The sequence below is a fragment of the Pseudopodoces humilis genome, chromosome 7, assembly GCF_049639895.1.
Source record: "Pseudopodoces humilis isolate 2021_Gansu_Grassland_sample_001 chromosome 7, ASM4963989v1, whole genome shotgun sequence".
Classification (NCBI taxonomy): domain Eukaryota; kingdom Metazoa; phylum Chordata; class Aves; order Passeriformes; family Paridae; genus Pseudopodoces; species Pseudopodoces humilis.
The window spans coordinates 45946055-45968809 of record NC_142206.1 but is presented as its reverse complement, the minus strand read 5'-3'; the positions used below and the strand labels follow the sequence as shown (position 1 = coordinate 45968809).

Sequence of the window (22755 nt, the reverse complement as noted above, 5' to 3'; positions counted from 1 at the left end):
TTGTAGAAGAAGCTTGCTTGTTTTGTTGCTAGATGATGGCTAGTTGTGATATTAATTACCAGCAAACTGCTGGCAAGAATTAGACTTTTTCTTTTTCTCATTAGCAAAACACAAATATTGCAGGTACAGCAGTATACGAATACTTCTGTATTGCTCAAAAGGTATAATGACAGTGACCAATTCATTAAAACAACTATGGTTATATACCCAGATGGAGAGAATTAAACCCTCTTTGCAGTGCAGTAGTGTTGTTCACCCCCATGCAGTAATGGCATTAAAATTGCATGTAGAAAAAGGAGCTGATACAACAGTGGGAGGATGTGAGGTCTCTGGTGCAAGCAGTGAAGAGCTGACAAGTGTTAAAAGAGTCACCAGTCAGTCTTGTGTTCACTCCACAAGCTCATGGCAGTGTGGTTTGGACCAGGTGACCTCCTTCTGTGCCATTCAACAGCCACTGCAGACCACATTTGTTCAGCACAGGAGCCAAGAAGGCTGCTCACCGCTGTAGTTGGGAACATTTCCCATGCTTTTTACAGGGTGATTGCCGTAAGGAAGTACTGTTCATCTTCCAGCATTAAGGAATGCAGTATTCCCACAAAAACATACTTAACCTTTTTTCCTCAGTTACAGCAGCATCCTGAATTTACTTCTCAAGTAATGGTAAAAACCAAAGTCTTCCAGCTCAGTTGGACAACCGTTTATATACCCTATAGTAGCAGTCTGCACCCTGCTGGCATCAGGAGCTGAATGTGCTTGTCAAGAGCATCATTCCCTGCTGTCTCTCGATACAGGGTTTAATGGGCTCCATCCAGATAAGGCATCTACAACTATTGTTATCAGCAACTTGAACATAAGACTAACTGTGATTTAGTTGCTTCTCAGAAACTTTTGGAGATGGGTTTCTATGCCTGCAATATGCTTCATTGGTTGTTCTTTGACAAAAGGATTTATTGCTTCTAGGTTTGGTGTTCTTGACATTTTCTTCAGTTCACTCTTTGTCAGAGGTGTTGGTGAGACTTGGCAGAGAAGTATTTTGCACTCTGGATGGTTGGTAATGGAATACTTACAGCATGGATACAGCAATGCCTTCTTTCCCTTCACCTGGCAGTGGCAGCTTCTCTTCCCAGGAATTTTCAATTATATAGCTGTCCTCAAAGCTGGCATTCCCCAGGGCAAAGGGAGGTTGCTGCAGTGTATTGGGTTAAGCTGGATCTTTTCTTGTTCCCATCATTTTTGCCACTGGGAAGGGCTGGAGAGGACACTCTCTGTTTCCTTGCTGCCTGTTTGTGGTCTAACAGCTGTTTGCTTGCTGCAGACCGTGTTGGGTATTTTGTGTGCAAGAGCTTGTTAGCTTACAGCTGACACTGTTCATACTTCTGTCCTTTACTGAGCGGTCCTGCCCTGTAGTCCAGGCTTTCCTGAAACCAGGATGTACTTTGGCATCAGCCATGCCCCAGCAGCTAATTCCACCTTCTCTTGGCCATGGTGGGCTAAGGTGTGTGTGTGTGTGAAGCAGTTTCTCTTCCTCTCCACTGAGTTATCCTTCATTGGGATAATAAGTGTCAACTTAAAAGGTCTTTGTAATGTGTTTTCAAGGGCTGGTGTTGGCTTGTATGTTTGCTTTCCCCTCCTTGTCTTCCTGCTTTACCATTACTCCCTGGACATATTTGGTAACATAGTCATTGGCCTGTATTTATTGCCTGGCTTCTGTGTTTTCATAATCCCTTAATTGTGGTGTGTAGTCCCATACAATTGAGTTTGGTTTGAATTTTTAGTTGTTTGGGTTTTTTTAATCTATTAATCAAGCCTCTCTGACAAAGAGGCCTATGAGAGCATTTGGCATAATTGTGAAATACAGCAACTGTGCAAGAGAATTCTTAGGCTGGCTTTTTTTAGTGCTTGGCTTTAAGACTGCAGTCTCCTTGCTCTAATGTGAATTCCAGAAGACAAAGGATTTATGTTTCCTTTTTTAAGTTTCTTCAAGCCTATGCACCTTTTGAAGAGTTTTATAAATGTCCACCATACGTTTTGATAGAAATAATTAATCAGGGGAGCTCACACACATTATTGCTTCTGTATGCCCTGGGAGCTCCTGGTTGGGCTGGCCAGCTGCCATGAACCCTCACTGGCTGGACACTCTTCATATTGTACTAGTTTCCAGCAGAAACAGTATTCAAATCAACACATTCCTGTAGAATGTTTTAGATTTCAGCAAAGCAACATTTTCCTATGGAAAAGTCTTTCCTCAGAAAAACCCCTGCAGTCAAGAAGCTTCCCATGCCTGGGGCCCAGTGGCACAACAAAGTTTCCTGCTGATTGTGTCTTCAGAGAAAGAACAGTTCATCGCTTGCCTTGAGTGAAAATCAAGTTCCACTTGCCATTAAAAATTGCTTGCACATCTGTGGGAAAGGTGGGCTTTGATCAGAGGTGGCTCCCAATTCCTTAGGGGTTAAGGAATTAGCCATAAGCAATAAGCCATCCTCCATCAGTTCTCTCAGACAGAGGTTCAGCAGGCTGTGAATGCTTCAGTTGCTCTCTGTGGTGCTGCACAGATGCCACAGTGCCAAGTACTGTGCCTTGGAGAGAGGTGGATCCGTGCACTGGATGCCTCTGAACTTGTACCCCTGGATCCTGTTTTATGCATTTGCTGCAAATACTGTTGCAGCCTGGACATCCTGTTGTCTGAGTGTACACTTCAAACAGTAGTATTTTCTGAAAATCAAACCAGTGATCCCGGCTGGTAGCTGTTGATGTTTTGCATGTACTCAAATTCATAAACTATACAAATTGTTCTTTCAAGATGTTTGCTTGAAATCTCAGCTTACTATGGCTGATCAAGGTCCATTTTCCACCCACCCTCACAAGTGCCCTGTGCTCATCTTCTTCTCAGACTTAAGGCCAGTCCAAGCATTTCCAAAGCAAAAATGTTTCTTCTTTCCCTAAGTTTCTTCATAGTGAGATAAGAGTTCAAAGTAGTTACTGCTTTTTTCCAAGAGATACTACTTCAGTCAGTGTGTTTAGTTGGTAAATTTTGGGAAAAACTCTTCCATCAATAATGGCGTAAATATTAATTTTATATCAGGTATTGATTACAAAAGAAAATCGTAGACCCAGATTTTGCATTTTTATTTTGCCTAAATGCAGAATATGCTGTTACTTCTGTAGGAGAACCAGCCATTCTCTTGTAGCTTCCAGGCTACACTGAATAAACAACTTGCTTGAAAGAATGCCTGAGATGGACCAAATGTTTTGGGTTTTTATTGATGGTCTTTGGAAGAATGAACTTCTTCAAATGGTTTCTTAATCTGGAACAGAGAGGAAGCAGCTTCTGAACACTTTAAAGTGAGAGATAGTTCAACTCTGTCATTTGTCAACTTGAAATATGTTTTAATAATTAATACCCTCTGAGACTTCACATACAAAAGTTTGGGAATGGAAAAAAAAATTACCCTATGCAGATCAGACATAGGTAAACTTATGCAAAGCCCTGCAAACACAAAAGTTTGTTGTTTTGAAAGGCTTGACAGTTGCTGCAGTACATTATTTATTTGCTTTAATTCTTTAGCTTCCTTCCCTGGGAAGACACAGTTAATTTTCTCAGTTCATGTGGGTTTGTGCTGAATCAGATGGAGATTTTTATGAGAGCCCTGGGTCTTCTTTCAAATTGGAAAATAAGATAAATCACTATGGCTTTGTTTCTCTAGTGGAGACATTTTGTCTATTCAAATATATTCTCCTTTCTTTAACCTTCTTCCACCCACTTAAAACAGCCTGGAAGTGAATTTCTTTTGCAGCATCATTTCAGAATTTCACTCATTTTTTTTTTTCTCTTGGGCTTTTGAAAGGCATGTACTGTGATTTCTGACTTGCAAATCTCTACAGTATCAAGACCATGCTATGGCTTTCCATTTGCAGCCTGATGGGCCCTGTTCCAGAGATTATGCAGGACTCTGATGCACTGTAACATATGTTACAGGAGTGAATCCTACAGGAGTGTGAATGCCCTCAGCAGCTCTTGACCTTCCTATGAGTTGAGGGGCTACACTGAAGAGCGGGCACTTACTATAAGGAATGCAAACAATTGGTTGCATTAAGCACTATGAAGTGAACATGTGTTCACACAAGTGTGTGCCCCATGCTCTCCAGCACTTAGAATGTAGACCTACTTAACTTCTTTTTGGTCGTTTTGTTTTCTCTCTCTCTTAATTCCCCTTTTTGTTCAGGAGTATTGTAGGATTTTATTACTCACGTAATTGGTCTGGATTTATATACAGTCCTTATTTTAACACGGTGAATTTTTTAAATGTTAGCACAAGACTATGCAGAATAATTGTGGAAGAATTGGTTTTCTCCTATATGGCATTTTAGCAGAACTTTGCTAATGCTGTCAATGTAATAGACAGCACCTGTTTTCATTTTGTTGCATTTTGTTTAGCAATTGTCAACACAAGAGGAGACAGAAGTGATTTTGACTAGAAATGGATTGTAGGGCTTGATTCACACTTTGCATCCATAGAGGAAAGGATTACCTCCTTAAAAATGCAGAGTGCCTTACAGCAATCTTATCGAATGAAATTTAGTCTCTTACTTATAAATGGTGCCCAGATTTGGGCACGGGACAATTATTTATATATTGGTAGCATGGTTGCACGATGCTGATTTCAGTAAAAGCACAGCATATTAGAACACATACGATTGTCTTTAGGCTGTAGAGGATTTTGTAACCTGTTTCCTGGCTACCGGAAAAACTCTGTGACAGCCTGTCTCTACCACCTGCATTGACAGTGCTGCAACAAATAGTTACTTCCCCCAGGTACTGTGGTTTTAAAATACTTGTTGTGCCTGAGCCCTTGGATCCCATCAGCGAAATCCTACAGGCAGTGTTTCCTGCCGAGGATTGCCCACACTGCAGGAGTGGGAGTGGTGGTGACATTTCTGCTCTGGGCAGTGCAACCTGAAGACAGCCATGGAGAGGATGAACTGTGCCACAGGGGAGGGAGGGACGGGTGCACCTGGGCTGCAGTCAGTGGCACTGTTAGATAAAGTGTGGTGGTTTGTAACATCAGCGACAAATTAGACTCCAAATAAGCAACTCCCCCTTCCCTCACCCCTACTGGTAAGGGAGGGACAAGAGTGGAGACTGTGGGTTGATACAATTTACTGAAAGCAAAAAACAATAGAGTAAAAAATGCACAATAACAACAAAAATATTAATACCATGAGTATACAGAGAGTGAAGGTATTTTATCCACAATAAACGTATTCACTACTGGAAACAAAAACAAGTTGGTGGACACTCCCTGTAGGTTGTATCCATGTGGCTTCCCCAGACAAAAGCAATATGCTTGTTCCTGTGGTAGTTGAGATCACAGGCAAGATGGTGAGGGGGCTCCTGTGGATAGTGTTTTCTGCCACCCAGCTCAAAACCACTAAGAACAGTGACGAGCAAACCTCCCAAAAGCTAGGTCATCTGAGTCAGGTTGTGCTGCTGCTCCACTGGGTTCAGTTCCTCACAGGTGCCTGTGCCACCATTTCTATCGCTCTGGTGTGGTCAGCCCCAGGGTTGCTGCTGCTTTCCAGCCATTCCTCTGCGCTCCTTTGGGCTTGGTTTGGCTGGGCTCCTTTCAGCTTCACTCAAAGGACTCAGCTGGGTTGGGGTCACCCCCACCTCTCCTTTCCCCCCAGCGGCCTCCATGCTACCACTGTCTGTACAGCATTACTGTGGATTCACACTTTTTGTCATAACCATGTCTCGTAACTGTGTTCCAGCAAAAACAGGAGGGAGACCAATGGTGGTTGTAGGGACCAAGTTCTCAGCAGCTGATCCCAAGACATTCCCACTATGGAGGCAAAACGGCACGCTTCCAGTGAGGCACCTGGCTTTTCTTCCCAGACCATGCCCACAGTGGTGATGTGGGGGGGTGTAGAATAACAGCTTGGCCCTGCCACCTCCTGCAGCCAGGGCAGGAGCAGGGTCACCTCATCTCAGTTCTCTCACCACGAGAGGTGGTGGTGCGTGGCTGCTGCAGGGAAGCTTCCTCACAGCCTCTCCTCCAGTTAGCCAGCACCTCAGGTTGTTGGAGCATTCCACACTCTATTGCCCACAGTGTGGGGCACTGTGTAGCACTGTGGGGCTGCTCTAAGGCATCAAAAGGGAACAAGGTTTAGACAATCCTACCAGTACCCTCCTCTTTCCCCTCCTGTTTGAAATGTTGTTGCCTTCAGCAGCACTCGATTAGGAGTGGCCTCTTGGAGGCCCTCACCTTGGGGCAGCCAAGAAGCAGAAGAGTGCTCTAGCCCTGAGTTCAAGCAGGCAGTGACACCTGCCAGGCACACGGTGGCCCCCATGCCCTGACAGGGTCTCCCAGGAGCCACGGTGGTCACCAAGCACACAGCAAAGGCCAAGATTTGTCAGTGCTGGTGCTGTTGGATGCTGGTGTTGAGCTGGTGTTGAACTGGGTGTTGAGCTGGTGTTGAACAGGGTTTTCCAGTGCGGTGAGGGGACCTCTGTGTGCGAGGGGGTTCGGTGGGTAAAGCACGGGAGCTGCCCAGGGTCTGGCCAAGGCTGTCCCTGGGCAGATACATTAGCTGGGGCAGCATGTTGTCACAGCTGAGTGAAAGCCATAGAACATTGAAGTTTTTAGCAGGTATTTTTGGAAAAGGGCATGTATTTTGCTGTACTGAGAATTTAGTAAATAATTTTGATGTTGATTTGAGGTTTTTTTATTATTTATTCAAAATTGCATTTTTCTTTCTTCCTCCAAGAGAGTGTGGGTGTGTGCTCTGCTGAGGAGGTTTTTCCTCATGAAGAAAATGTCAATCTTGAATCAAATTAACCTATTTTTAACGTGAAATTTTAGACCCTTGCTTGAAGGCAAAAGTGCCATGATGTTACATTAGCTTTAAGAACAAAACAGAATTCATGCGAATAGTAACTTAAAAATGCAACTTATAATGCAAATATGATTTTCTTTACACTTGTTTCTTATTCCCTTTAGCACATCAGGTCCACCCATTTGGCCCGGAAGCACCTTTTTCAAGAGAAATGGAGCCCTTCTACAAGGTAGGTGATGGACACTACATCTTGGACTAACTGCTTGAGAAACAACTTCTTCAAATTGCACAGCTTTTTTGATACTCACCCGGGAAGAAATAACCAAATGTTTTTTTGTTTCCTTTACCCTTTCTCCTTTTTTGTGCATCTGGTGCCTTGAAAATGACGGTTTACCACATACAGTGAGTGTAGTCTGTGAAAGTTGCTGCTTTTTTTCTTTCCTCAGATCATTAAATTGCTTGCTGTAATATATGGTGAAGGGTGGCTTTTTGTTTTTTTTCCTTTGTTTGTATAAAGAGTGCCCAGAAGGAAATGTTCCAGGAGCACCACTTTTAGCTCTGTGGATGAAACAAGGTTGTACTTTGAGAGAAATCCTTTTCTTTACTCCTTAATTGTGCTGATAGCAAAAGGTACCAGAAGGTAGGTAGCCCTGATGTAGTGGGGAAAACAGTGTCAGAGTGTTTGTCTCAAGAAAGCTACCATGTTTAATAGTGCTTATATTCATAGAACAGTGTTAAATGTCTAATTTCCATTGTATGGACAACATATGCAGAAGCTATATGACTGCAGTTTTGATAGCTGAAAATTTTCAGTCTACCTTTCCAGACTTCTTTTAAATAGTTTTTCACTGCTGTGTCTGTTTATATTTCTGCCATTGAGTACATCACTCTTAAAGAAGGTGTCTTAGGAGCACTGTGTCTCCAGACCACAAGTGTTTCTCTATGGTGCAAAGTAACTGACACCACTGAGGTTCATTTTTTGGTCTTTGGAGAGATTTATCCATGAATTGTCTGTTCATTTTCCTGCCAAGACTCTTCTGGTCTTTCTTCTGACAGAAAATGCTATATAATGTTCTCAGGAGCATTTGTCCAAATCACCTGTGATGGAGCTTTACTCAGTACGAGACACACAAGCAAATAATTCATTGTCAGGCAGTATTGCCTTCTACATACCAAAGTAATCCAGCATCTGAGGTTTACCTGAGAAGATTTTTCTGAGTTAATTCCTTGCACATATATAAGAATTTGCATAACTATTTAATATCTATGCTGAGATTTGTTCAGGTGAATTTTAAATACATTAAAATATTCAGATTATTTCTTAGCTCTAGGAGATGGTATAAATTGTAGAGTTTAGCTGCTTTTGGCTTTAGTCTGATCAGTGAGGTCTGCTGCCTTTACAGTCCTTCCTAATGAGAAGAACCAGATTTTAATTTTTTTTTTTTTTTTTTTGTAAGGAGAAAGAACTATTGTGAAATAGCTTGATTTGTTTCATGTTTTCAACAAGTCTGATTTTAAATGGGTATTTGCACATATGTAGTCTTCGTAATCCGAGTTGATAAAATGTAAACTTGCTCTTTCAAGTCTGTGTGGCAGAAATGTTTTTTCTTAAGATGCAAGATACCAGGAATTAATAACAACTGTTTTTGTAGTCCTCTCTATCTCAGTTGTTGATTAAAGTCTTCTCACAATAAAGAAGAATACACTGTTCTCTACCCTTTCCTCCTCTGCCCTCTTCTGCCTTCCATATTGGGGTGGAAAATCTAAAAGCCCAAAACTTTTCAACGTATTAAAGAAATAGAGAAAAGAGATGAGTGCCTTTTCAAGCAACTAGCAAAGCTTAACAGACCTTTAACTGAGCTGGCATTCTGCATTCCCATTTCAAGTGGAAAATGCAGCCAGTTTGGACTGTAAATATGCATGATACAACTGAGGTTGGAAGGATGAGAGTGTGAAGAAAAACCTCATTAAAGTAATTTTTTAACACTTCCCAGTTACAATTTTAAAGCAAGAAGATAAATCAGTAAAGCTTTCCTTTCTGTCTTTTTGCTTTAATTTCTGTCTTTGCCTACAATAGTCTCTTTAATATAGAGGCTTTAGCAGGTTGCACAGAAATAGCACATCCACCACTTTGCTGCTTCTGAGTGTGTTTTTCCAGAAGAGCCATGTAGAGAAATGGTAGCAGTGCAGGGAGGTGTGAGGTGAGGTGTAGATGATTGTCAGTACCCATGTTACATGACCCTCTGAAGTCTTTCTCCAGTGCTTATAATTAGCTTAATGCAAACAGGAGAATGAAAAATTGACTCAATTACTGGTTTCAAGTTATAGTACTGCCTTTTGATTGGCAAAAGTTGAGGTTACAGAGGGATTTTAAAAAAATTTTACTTGATAATTGTTCCACTATGTTTGAAAAGAATGTTCACTTTGTTACAGACAATGATACAGAATAATTCTGTAATTATAGTAAATGTGATATTCACGTGCACTTGTCACACCTCATTTCTTCTGAGTTGTTAAGGAAAATGTTCTTTTTCTGGTCTGAGGAATGAAGAGAAAAAAATTCCACAATGTAAGTAGTGCTTTCTTTAGCCAAGAAGACTTGTAGATGCTCCTGGTTTCCACTCATTTTATATCAGAGCTATTTGGCAAAATAATCTTAACCATTTGAAAGAGTTTAACGTATTTCTTCTGAGAAACTGACTGAGAAAACAGTCATCTGTGTACCTCAAAATAGCAAAGGAAGTGAAACAGAAGCTAAAATTTATTTTAGCTATTCTCTGTCCTTAATACTTTTGACATGAGTGGGATTAACTCTGTGTTACTTTCTGGCTAGTTTTTGAAGAATTTTGAAGTATATGTACACCATTCTCTTTTTGCCTATGATTTTATTAGATATGAGATGGCTGCCTTAGTTTTTTTTTGTGAGGATCATAGTACTGTCGTTCTTAGCATTAACTCTGTAACCAGTTACTCTGTATTGAGTCAGCTGCCTAGGTTGTTTTTGAGGTCTTGAACTCCTCCTGCTAAGTGACAGCTGCTCCCTATATCTTTGTGCTTCTTGGTGTTCTTCAGAAGTCTCACGCAGAGCTCAATTTAGATAGGACCTTCAGTCTTACCAGACTCTTACGTCTTCTCTCAAAACTTACCTGCGTGTCCATGGAAATTGCTGTGTTCTAGCCTTCAGGATTTCCATATAAAACAGTTTTTTTGCTCTTACTGCTTTTCTTTTTCTGTTGTTTTCTTGTAGCTTGTTACTGTACTGTAATATACACTGTGTATTGTGTGTTTGTTTCAAATCGTGGCTTCTTTTTTTTAATCTGCTGTATGGAGAGCCTTTGTTCCCACTATTTTTTCTGTTCTGATCTGTCATAACACATTCATTTTTATATAATAAAATATGTGTGAGGTAAAAGTCCTTATGGTGGAAAATACCTAGACATATTCTAAACCCTGCAGGAACTTATACTGGGGGAGATAGGTGGGGCCATAGTCACATTAATTTCCAAGACCTTAAAACTAATATATGGTGTTCTGAAAAGGGCAATTTCGTTGCCTCAGCTCTGATTTTGGGTGTTAAGCTCGTGTTACAGACTTGAGCATGCAGTTGCTCACAGATAAGTGGTAATAATAAAACTATCTTGCTGTTAATATAGCTGACATTCTTCTTGAATAAACTAAAAATGCATCTTCAAATTACTTTACAGCAGCAGTCATATAAATTCCAGTGGCTGAGTGCCTCCTGTAAGATGTAACTGGATTGTGGAGAGCTTTGGTTTATTTTCTTCAAGATGTAACTTCCCTTTTGAGGGAAAAAAACCACAAAACAACAAAATTACTACTCTTTTTTTAATCTTATTTGCCCTCACACTTCAGTAAATTAAATACAGCATAGTACAATGCCTTTTCTATCAAATTTGTTATGTCTTCATTTGTCTTTGTTGTCTGGGGAAGGAAAGTGAGCTTGGGTCATCCAGTCCCTATTGCTTTTGGAAAAAAAACGGAGATGGGCCTCCTCACTGAGTCTTGATAGTCCACCTTCCAGTTGTGCCTGACCTGCTATAAATGGAGCCACGATCCTTGCCAAGCTGTCTGCTTTCTGGTGCGAGCAAGGTCCTCCACTTCCTCTTATGACAGTCAGCACAGTTTAAATCTGCTGCCTGTGGATATTATATCAAAGATATGAACCCTATCTTCAGAGATCCTGCCCACCTGGATTCACACCTGCAAACTGGATTGCAGCAGTCAGTGAACTGAATTCAGACAGTCCTGAATTCAGGCTGTCCTTGGAAGCAATGATTCTCTTTTAATGAGAATGGAAGGAAAGATTGGAAAAATCGGCTCCCTTGAGAATACAGAAGGGAAACAATGAGGAGTGCATGTGGCCTCTGGTCCCTCTTGGCTGAAGGAGCCTGAGAAAGGAGGGATTGCCCTCCACAGATCTCATGGTCTGCTTAGTTCTTTCTCCACTAGCAGCTGCAGAGAATAGGCATCCTCATGCTCCAGAACAGAGCAAGGGATAGGATGCTTACCTGGGGATGACTTGTCCCTTTCTGCTCTGGGAAAGCACTGTATGAGAGAGGTACTTTCTTCCCTGATACTTGAAGCAGCCCATGTGCGAGCTTGGCCCAGCTACCATGGCTGTAGCTGACACCACCTGTGAGAAGCTTTGACAGGAAAGAGTTGGAAGACACTGTCTTTACAGGGTCAGGTGTCACCAAAACCAGCATGAGATGGAGACTCCACAGTTTATTGCAGAATAGAAATGGAAACTCTGGGCACTGCTACTCCATTGACCCTTAATGCCCTCAGTCCAGGTTGGTGGCTTTCACATTTTATTGTGGTGACATCTGACACCTGGCCATAATGTGAGACTTAAGGAAGGTACCAAAGCACATGGATCATTTTATTCTTAGTTCAGAATGGTGAGTTCTTTGAGCTAGAAAGTTGCATTCCTAATAAGAAAGTTTATTTTGTATGAACTGTGGACGGACCAGAAATGAGGTGTCCTACGTAAAAAGATCAGGAACCAGTTTATTTTGAACATGTGCATACAATTGTACAGAAATCTTTTTCTTCCCTAATAAGCTTGAGAATCCTTGAAATGTCAAAACAAGCCATATAATCAATTTCCCATTAAGTATTTGTAAAAAATGAGAGAGGAGATTTGGGACTTCACCTTTCCAAGCATTAGCTATTAGTAGAAGCAGTTGCTGAGGTGGAAATAAACCAGCAGGGAGGAGGCAAAAAGGGGGCATTTGTTGCTTATTTCCCTTGAAAAGGCTGAGTTAGAAACTTTCACTCCTATAAATGAAGACATCCAACCTATGTTTTTATATTAATAGTGATACTAGGATAAGATTGTAACAACAGCAGAGCCTGGTTTCTCTGGACAAGTATTGCCCACACCAACTACTCAGCCTTTACTCTGGAGAAGTCGGGAGGAGTTGTTTTTTTACTTTCAAGACTAAAGCCTTTCAAGAGGGAACTTCACAACAAAATCACTAAGAGAAAATAAGATGCCTGTGTGCATGCAGCCACATGTATTTTCTGTCTAATAATGGGAAAATTTGGAATGTTTTAGTCAGCACCTCCAACAAATAGCCAGGATCCCATGCAAGCACAGTGGGCTTCTTTCTCCTGGTGGAAATTTAGTTCATCTATTCTTTTGCAGTGGGCAAGCAGAACAGGCGCAAGTCCTGGGCATGTAGGAGAGGGGTACAGCTCATCCTGGAACACAAGGTATCTGTACCTTCTGGTGCTAACAGGGCTGAGGAGAAGGAGGAACAGGGGAGAGTTGAAAGACAAGAAACTTCAGCAAGTCTCATATACATTTAGCCTTCAGAATTGTATGTCACACCTCAAAAGACTAACCTTGGAGAAAAATACTCTTCATTCTTCTACTGCCTAGAGGTGCAGACAAAAAGAATGTGGAAAGGTAGCTAGCATATTTATTACAGATAATTTAATGTTATGTAATACTTATGGTCACCATGACATTTAAGAAAGAGACCAAAAGCAATACAAATTAATCCAGCCTTAGGGCTGGTAGATTTAGGTGATGTGATCTGTAACAGTCTTGGGCAAAACTCTAAGGCCCAAATCCAACTAAACCATAATTTCTTAATGCATATTTGGGCATCTCCTGTTCCTAAGAATCTAAATATATTTTCTTGCTTTGGGGTTTTAATTTCTAGATTTTGTGCTCTGTGAAATGAGGGTAATAATGGTGCTTTTCACTGTCCAGAGCTGTCAGTCTACAGAATATTTGCTCTGCATCATATTCCAATGCTCCACTAATGGAAGAACTTTACAGGGGGAACAAAACTGTAAAAAGCAGCAGAGCTGTCCATTAGCTTTTGCAGGGAAGTGAATTTTGGGTTTTGGTTTGTTTTTCTTTCTCCCCAGTTGAACTCTTTACTCTGAGAGATACACTTGGAAAATGACTGTTTTGTGTATAGACTTGGGGGGCTTGAATGTCTAGTTCCAATGTAGTTACTTTCATCAGCAGAGCATTAAACCTTTTTTCTTTGCTGAGCTGCCATTCCACTGTGTTTGAAACAATGGTGACAGTTGTGACAATCGTGCTGTTTGCTGGTGACTTGGTTTGGGTCAACATACCAAATTAACAGCAAAGCTACTATCTCTCCTTGTTAAAATAAATCACTTTTCATTCACATGGCATAATTATTGAAATCAGCACCTTTTTCTTTGCTTTTCTTTTGCTTTGTTATTTTTTTTTTCCGTCCCCACACACGCATGAAGGATACCTGACAATCTCTTCAGGAGTTTCTTTTCAGGAAGATGATTCACATGGTGCTTCCGTAGAGACTGAATATTTGAATAATTTATTTATTATTAGCATTCAGTGTGTTTGCAGTAGTATTACTGAAGAAGTAAAATTAAGTCAGAGGGGTTGTGCAGTGTGTCCCTAAGGGAGTAATTTGAACAGCAGAGCTCTCCTTTGTTTGGGAAAGTGGGTAAACTCCTAGTGGGGCTGCTGGGGTCCTGAGGGTGCTGGTAAGGGCTCCTGTTTGTGAGAGGATTTTGTAATGGCCTTAGCACTGTACAGTCAATAAAAAAATCCCAGGGAGTGCCTGAATTTTGCAGTGATTCATATGGAAATGGTGACTCTGGGATGACATTTTTAGCTCTGCATTTTGTGTAGGGTGTGTATATACCTGTGCAGTTTGTATGTAGTCTTTTTATTCCTATTTTTCTAGTTCAGTGTGTAAAATATGGTAAAAGCTGTTATTTATTAAGTGCCTGAAGTGTGGTCCTGCTAACACTGATGTTAGAGCCATTAGTATGGCAAGGGGGATCTCCCTGTTGACCTAAAGGTCTGAGCTACCTTTGGTCTCTGAAGTTGAGAAGGAAGGAAACAGAAGTCCGTCAGACAGGTGTCGGTAATGGTAGATGACTTTGCAGAATACACAAAGATAAGTTGAATTCCTAATGTGTTTAAACTCAGTAACCTATGTTTCATATCTGCAGGAGTGTCTTTACTATCTCTGCTTATTTTGTAACAGTCCTGTGTAGTGACTTTTGAAATTATTCCATCTGAGTGACTCAAGATGAAGTTTACTGACTTTGTTTACTTCCCTTGACAACTGGAGAATGTGGATTAGTGCTGCAAGGCAAGTCCTACCACAGTATTAACCTTGGGCAGAGGTTCTGAGCACAGGTCTAGTCTCCTGTTCTGCCTTCAGTCAACTGCTGTGTGAGTGGTGGCAGTAAAACAGCACTTTGCAGAACACACCAGAGAGAGAAGTAACTGCTGCAAGTTCCTGCAGTACTGGCCTGGCTGCCTCAGTAACTGCTGTAGTGTCGGAAAGAAAAGATATGGGAAGTTACCCCCAAAGCATGAAGAAGGTAAGAGCTGAATAGTCCTTTCCCTGGCAGTTCAGTACTGAGGTAACCTACAGGTACTGTTTTTCCAAGGATGCTGCTAAATGGCTTCAGATCTCTTCTTAGATTGTTTTCAGGTTGGTCCTGCAGGTGATGTGGGTATGATTTTGCAATCTGAACACTAGAACCCACTTCCTTTAAATTGCCTGTAGCTGATCTCAGCTTTTTTAGGGAATGTATTTTCTGTGACTGACCCTTCTGGAGACATCAGCACAAGTGCTTTTGTCTAGAGACGTGTTCCTCCCACAAACACACATACTTGACTGACTTAAAAATGGAAAACTGGCCATGGTGCTCTTGAGTTTCAGTTGGGTAAAGGAAGATGGAGACTAGATTAAGTGGAAGAAACTACAAGTTCCTGTTTAGTGACTTTTTCCTTTACTATGACTGCCAAACATCCTCCAATGTTTTCCTTTCCATGCCAGGAGTTGTAGTCTGCTCAGGAAGTGAGGGCTGTTTTCCTGTTGTGATTGTTTGCATCCAGCATAACTGGATACCTGGTGGCCCAGTGACAGCATCTCCTAAGGGGCTGTCATGTAGCTGGGAAGTGTACTGGCTGTGATCACTGCAGATACGGAGACAAGTCTGGCAGCAGCTGGTGTCAAACCTTTCCTCTAAGTGAAGTTTGGGGCTAGGCTACTTCTGCCTAGGCTGGGGCTTAGAGCAGAAAATTTCAGTGGCCTGTGACAGGAATATAGCACACGACCAGTTAAATCCCATTTTACAGGAGACATTCTCTGAAAAAGTCACAGTTAGAAATTAGTGGTGAAATTTGTATAGTATTGTGGAAAATGGTAGAGTATGGAAAGATTTATTTTCTGTAACTGCGAAATTATTGTGACTATTGCCATCAAAATCTCTGGGCTGATGAGCTGGAGCATATGCTCCGTGCTGAGAGCCTGTGAATGTTTGGCATTCCTAAAATGTGAAGGTGGCTGATATTAGAAGCAATCTTGGCTTTCATAATTCTAGAGTCTGAGAGCACAGCTACAAGACAGGCATATGCCTGTGCTTTACATGGAGATTACTAAAATAAGAATATTATTGCAGTTGTGTTGCTATGAGCAGTTTTGGTGATGTGCAGATTGCTATGAGCAAGGGAACGCTGTTGTCAAGTTGGGCTTTTCCTTGACTATGTCAGATTTCTTGAGCCAGACCTATTTTAAGAAAATTAAAACAGAAGGTCTAGGAATTTTCAAGATGCTCTCCTGCTAGGATCTGCTTGTGTGATGGGCAGTCACCTGATTTTGGATCCTTGGGGAAGGCAAAGCTTCCTTACTAGTAAAAGGAAGAAAATTATGGGACAGACAGTGATGGTGATCAAGTCTAAGCAGTGTTCATGTCTTGTGAGTTTTCTTGTATGCTCTCTGTGTTAATGATGGTTATGGTTAACATTGGCAATGATTTTTCCCTTTTAACATGCTAGAAATTTCTTCCTGTCAGTCAGAGCAGATCTCTGTTCTGCTGGTAACTTCTTGATTATATACAAGGCATTTCTTAAACATCCAAAAAATGGTAAATTAATAGAAATGGAATATTACTAGGAGAGCTTAATTTTATCTGAAATGCTAAGAAAAGTAGAAGCTATCTTGAATTGATTGGGTGGTCAGTGGCTTGCACATTTCACTGCTATGCCTTATTTAAGCTAAATGTGAAAAAATCCATTGGTTTCAGATATTGGAATAAATCTTGCTGTTAGAAATTCTTGAGCTGTACACTTGAGAGTATGCAGAGCTCTGGGATGGCACAGTTTGTTCTTACAACTATGAATTCATAATTTGATCTTCCTGAAATTGATAACAGACTAGAAAATGAATTGGGACTGCAAGAGGAAAGGAGGCAGGGTTTTTTTCAGGAGAAGTACAGTGTATTCAGAAACCCCAAAACCAAATCCTGGGAATCTGTTGGGGTAAGTAGTGGTTTACACTAAAGATTTCGAACTACTAGAAGTACTCCTGCCAAGATAGTAGACTGTGAACATGAACCTACTGTACACAGCATTTCTTCCTCACATCCTTTGTAAAAGAAAGGGAAGCTGCACCTGGATCTTGACAAACTTTTACAAAACAGTCCTCTCTAATCAGCAGAGTGGAATAAACTCATTTTCTTACAAGTTTAAGAGTCTGTAAGACTTTTAGACTATAAAAGAGTGTATCCTCTCTTGAATGCATTTAATACTGATCACAAGTTAGAAAATATAGAAAATGCAGCTTTTCTTTAAATTGTTTTTGGACAACCTCTGTCAACTTGGAAATAGGATTATAGGATTTTTGGCTTCATCTACAGGTTATTTCTTCGTTTCCTTTCTCTTTGCAGGTCAGAATGTCATACTTAGAATTGTCTACAATAAAAATAATAAATTCTGTTTCTGACATTATTTATTTCTCTGTCTAGCCTGTCATTCTGCTCTCTAGTGCACAAGAAATTGAAATTAATTGAAATTAAAATTACTCAGACAGTGATGGGAAATTCCTGTCCTAATTTTTACTTTCACTCATATTTTGAATTAAGATACTAACAACATTTCCTGCATATCATTAGTTTTTATATTTCAGCATCCGTGCTTTTCATCTTTTAAACACCATTTATTTATTTTGTGTGAATACTTATATTGTTTTTTTGTTATAATAAAATAGGAAATGCTGCTTTAGGAACCAGAAGTTGAGTTTCAACACTGTTTCTGATATTAATACATTAAGTAACTTGTTTCTCCTGAGAAACAAGAGCAATACCTGATTTTTCTTGGAGACAGAAATGTAGCTGAGGCCAGCCCCACTTGATCAGCTGCACGTGTACAAATACTTCTGTGCCTATATGTATATTTAAATGCATTTAATATCAGTATAGGTAATGTATTGAACGGTTATAAAGAAATACATAGATTTTTTTGTAGAAAATTTTCCCTTTTTGTGCTAAAGATTTGGTGCATGTGCCCCATTGTGATTGTCATATATTAGTGGTTTGGCTGCTTAAAGAAACATCATCAAAGATACTGACGAAAGTAGGATTTAACATGAATTTGTGAAAATACAACTTTACAGAGCTGAACGGCAAGGTTCACTCCATTACCTAGTACACAGGTTAAAGCAAGCAAAGGAGGATCAAATTAGAAGCAACTTAGAATGATTTATGTGGAAGCCAGGAATGCAAAAGGGGGTAAGGGTGCAGAGTATATGGATGCAAAGATAAAGGTGCAAAGCGGTTTGGCAACATTTAATCATTGATTGAGTACTTTAACATGAACAAAGTGATTCAGTAGGGTTCACTACAATTACAGCGACTTAACTGTAGGTTTGAGTTAGTCATGCTGATGTCATAATCAATTTGCTCCCAGAGGTAAAATGATAGGTGCACTTGTTTCTATGTGTGTAAAGGTGCCTATCAAAGATTCATCTCAGGTTCAGTGAAATACATCAAATCCCTTTGAGTTTCCCAATGGGCAAGGATTGCACCTTGAGGAGCACTGACATATCTACAGGGGGAGACTTTCAGCCTAGGTCTCATCATCCATAATGGTGCTTCGAGTATCTCAAGCTTAAGGTTTGCAAGCTCTATAAACATTCTTTTCTCTCTATTATTGTGTGTTTCTGTCAGTTCTTCCTCTCAGTCCTCTGAAGCAAAAATGAAGTTGTTCCCCTCATGCTTTTTCCTCCCCACTCCCCTTCAAACAGTTCAAGTTTTGATTATTACAGTCGACATTGCTAATGCTTGAGGCAGTTAGGAGTTAAATCAACAAGGTATATTATAGAATTGTTTTCATATTTTTAAAACATTGTTTAATCTTACATGACTATGAATTTGTGTTGGCATTCTGTCCATAACAGCTTACTCTATTACCAGAGATAGGTTTCTATCTGTGTCTTAGGTTGCAGACACCTTATTTGCTGCATTAAGTTTCAATAGGGACGTCAAGGAATAGTTCTGGATTTGTCTCTTGCAAATTTTGCTGATGAGAGAGTTGTTTTGTTTAGTTTTTATAAAAATAATAGCACAACTTCCCTTGGTCACTGAAAATCCACAAGCTAGATCTGCATTTTCAGACTTCTTGTAGAACTGAGTTAGTGGCTTAAAAACATAAATTAGCAAATGCTGGTCAAGATGTAGGATTGATTAAGAAATTGAAGAATTTAATGCATTTATAAATATATAAATATATAAATATATGTTTATATTATATAAATTTATTTATTTTTATTTATTTTATTGTCTGTGAGGTGTTCTGGCTATTTGGTTTTGCTTTTTTGGCTTTTCAAGGTAGCTCCTTTTACTGTGTCAGTAACTTAGCTGCTGCTTTAAATGGTTTACAGCATCTTGCACAAATACAACTCTTTCTACTCTTCCTGTGTAAATGAAGCTGCTGTATTATTTGTAAAAAGATGAGGCTTTAAACATGTGAGTTGTTTTCTGAGTAAAGGCTTTGACACAGCTGGTACAGAATACAGCACTGACACTTGTTCTTAGTACTTTGGACGGTATTAATCACTGACAAGGCAGCCTGTGTACGACATGGGTGCTCAGCAGACAGTTTCGTACAGAAAGGCACTTCTACTCAAATTGATTTCAAAATACCCAGCAAACCCTTTAATTTCCCCATACCATCTGTTGAACAGCTTAATGCTTGGAGGCAGAAATAAGACAGGGCAGAGCTGGATGGGGACAGAACTGAGTGAACACACAGTGCTGCAAGGTCATGACTCCCTGGCTTTTCAGGTCTGTCACGATGGGGCTAGCAGGGCTCCAATTACTTCTGAAGGATGGGATCCAAATTTACTGGAAGATTTCTGAAATGAATCCTTCTGAAATTTTGTTCCTAGGATCAGCAGTTACTCTTTTGCCAGACTTGCAAGTGCATCTAGTTCCATGGCATCATGATTTATTTTTTAAACATTCCATGATTTGACTGCTATCTTTAGGGATGCCCCTCTGTTCTACACAGAGATGATTCTCTTGAAGAGTGACACACTTTAAACTCTGCCAGGTAGCTCTTAGTTTTTGCTCTTAGGAGGATGGCCAGCAAAGATTGTTAAACAAACATTCCTGAGTTTTTCACTGATATTTTACTTATTCTGTGATTAACTGGAAGAAAAAATCTTTTTATTTACTAGAGGAGGAAAGAGATATGTAGAGGTTCAGAATGAGACTTGCTAGTAGACAAGACCACTGAACAGCTGTTCAGCAATCTACAGATTGAGTAAAACAGCTTAAGATGATGCTAGTGAACTACTAGTCTAATTAAAGGCATCTCTTACTTTTTTTCTCAGGGTTTTGTTTTTGGGGGGTTTTGGAGGGGTTTTTTTGTGTGTTTTTTGAGTTTATCTGAACAAATAAAGATGTAGGCAGTACTTTGAGTGGAATAATCTTTTTCCACTGAAAATTAACTTAAAATAATAAAAAGGAATAAAGTGTAATTTAGAAACAGATCTTCACAGTTGCATAAAAACAGTTTGCAGTTCCTGTAGATGTTTTATTGAGCTGGTAAACCTGTTTTATAAGCTGAAATTCTTTTCCACATAATATCCTACGGGAGTGTACTGTGTAAACCTGACAGGAGGTATGGGACAGCTTTATAGAGACAAGACAATACGGAAAGAATCTTAAAGCTGCATTTTTGAACAGCCCATAACTTGCAGTTCAGGACACACCCAAGCATTGTAGCCCCTGGTCAAGGGTCCTGAGAGAGGAGTGGAGCTTCCGCAATGCTGCCTGTCTGTCACCTTGGAAAACTCGGGTTTGAAACAGTTAGCTCTGGTTTCATTTTGAACTCTGAACTCACGTGAGCACCCATGTCTGTAAATGCATAACCCCTCCACCATGCTTTTCACATGTTTTTGTTTTACATTTTTTACTTCATAAGTAACTTGATGAAGGTTGGACCATGGTTCCTTATTGAAGGATATGAAGAGCTTGAATCACTCACTGTAGCTGCTATAGATGGCACTGTGAGCCTCCCTTTCTATGTGTGTGCTGGTTAAAACAGCCATCTACACTGCTTTTAGGGACTGCCTGATGTGCTCAAGTGCAGCATCCTACTGACTCGAGGCTTTGTCATATTACAGGTATTTCTTTCAACCTCAGCTAGCCTGGATTCTTCATGTAGGTTATTTCTCCAGTATTTATTTTCCAAAAATCAGGAAGGGAAATGCTGTTGACTTTACATAGGAAGCCTGCAAGCTGAAGCCTGTAGTTCTTCCCTGCAGGCATGACATTTGGTCATTTAGATGCAAAAAAACCGCGTATCATAAGTACCCTTAGGTATGCAGGCTGCATCCAAAATAATAAACAAGAGTTTCCTGCTGACCTTGCTCGCTGGAAGGCAGCAGTTGCCTTTGGCCAGGAGACTGCCCGCTTAGGGAAGCCAGTCCTTGGGGACAGTGGTGATCTTCAGCTGGCCAGTGCCAAGAGGCCCCTTCGAGGGGCAGAGCTAGGTGGCCTCTCCAAAAGGAAACTGTCAGTTTGATCCCACAGTTCCTGTGAGCAGCTACAGTTTTGAAAAGAGGCAATTTAAAAAGCAACGTTGGAGACCTGCGGAAGGGGAAACTAGCTGATGAGGGCTAGTTGGAGTAAACCATGGTTAGTATTCAAGATGTCTTTAGAAATGCGTCTGAGACACCCTTCTGAGAGTTCAGATATACTTTTTCTTCTCTTCTTGGATTCCCTGAACTGGCTGGCGGGGAACTTGATGTTTTACATCAAGTGCCAAGTTTCTTAAATTACTCAAGATTTAGCTAATTCTCATGAATCCGGAGCAAATGCTGAAGTTTGTGAAGATTTTGACACGCTGTTCTTGTTATACCAACACAAAGATTCATCCCAGCTTTCTCTGCACTGCTTTGTGATGGTGGTTTCACAAGTCATAATTCTTCTACACTTGTTGAACCCTGCCAGACTGCTGTTCTGCCATAATGCGTTCTACTGACAAAGCTGACTGTCAGTTATGTTAATTGGCTATTGGTAGCGATTTGTCTCCTACAAGTCAAATATAGGCTGGAAAAAAATAAGCTTAAATCTTTCCATGCAATTTTAATTCAGCTCTCCTGTTATGTGTACTTTAGGATACAGATCCTCTTATTGTATAATTGCTTAACCTGTGGGTTTGGTTTTTTTTTCCCATTAGTCTCTTGCTTTATTGATTGCAGTAACTGTGGAAATGGTGATTTGGAGGACAACTTCAATCTACTGAAATGCAGTATTTTTCTAGTTTTTAAGTGAGTCATCTTTTGGTGGGTGGAGTTGGTTTGGGATGTTTTGGTTCTGCCACCTTCATGACTTTAATTTAGGTTTGTTATTTGTATATGGAAGAAATTCTAGACCCAATTCTATCACATTTCTGCTTGTCAGTTCTGTAAGAGATGGAATGAGTTCATATACTGCATTATCTGAGGGGCTCAAAAATAATAAAAATGGAACTCTTGAGCACCCATTCTGAAAGTTCAAATCTACTCAGATTGTAGTGAGGTATTCATTTAACAAAAAAGAATTCTTAGTTGTTTAGTTGGGTGTTATTCCCTTTGCCTTTGCCCATGTAAGTGTCTTTACTCAGTATTTGATTCACTAAAATTTGAGCTCTGGGTTAGCTATCAAGTAAAACCATTTCCATTTTTTAGGACTTCATAAGCTTGTTACTGTAATAGAAATATATTATACCTAAGTTTATTCAGGCAGGGCTTTTCTGTAGTTGGTATGGCACATGACAAAATGAAAATGAGAGACCTTGGCCCTCATTACCCAGTAGATACCAGTGTCTAAATCTAACATGTCTAAACAGAACCCCTTAGATTTTCTTTTTTTTTTTTTTTAAATTTTCAAAAACTGAAATGTTTTGAAGAATGATAAATTACTTGGATTGTGATAATAACTTAGAGCCACATAGAGCACGTCTCACTCTCAAAATACTTTCAAGCACTGTCTAATTAAATCACAAAGCATCCGTTCTGGTGTGTTTAGGTGAGCACCAGTACCTCTGGCTAAAATTGAGGGTTTGAGCAACTTCTTCAGAGTGAGGCCTATGCCTGTCAG

The 22755-nt window shown here is 40.2% G+C and overlaps 1 protein-coding gene across 7 annotated transcripts in view; it reads left to right on the top strand.

Moving 5' to 3' along the window:
- FOXN3 (forkhead box N3) overlaps positions 1-22755 on the top strand; it is a 211311-nt gene that overhangs the window by 128732 nt on the left and 59824 nt on the right. For all 7 annotated transcript variants that reach the window (XM_088057356.1, XM_088057355.1, XM_014249851.2 and 4 more), the window contains one exon: positions 6999-7063. In XM_088057356.1, the coding sequence (XP_087913482.1) occupies positions 6999-7063 (65 nt within the window). The remainder of the gene's footprint in view (positions 1-6998; positions 7064-22755) is intronic.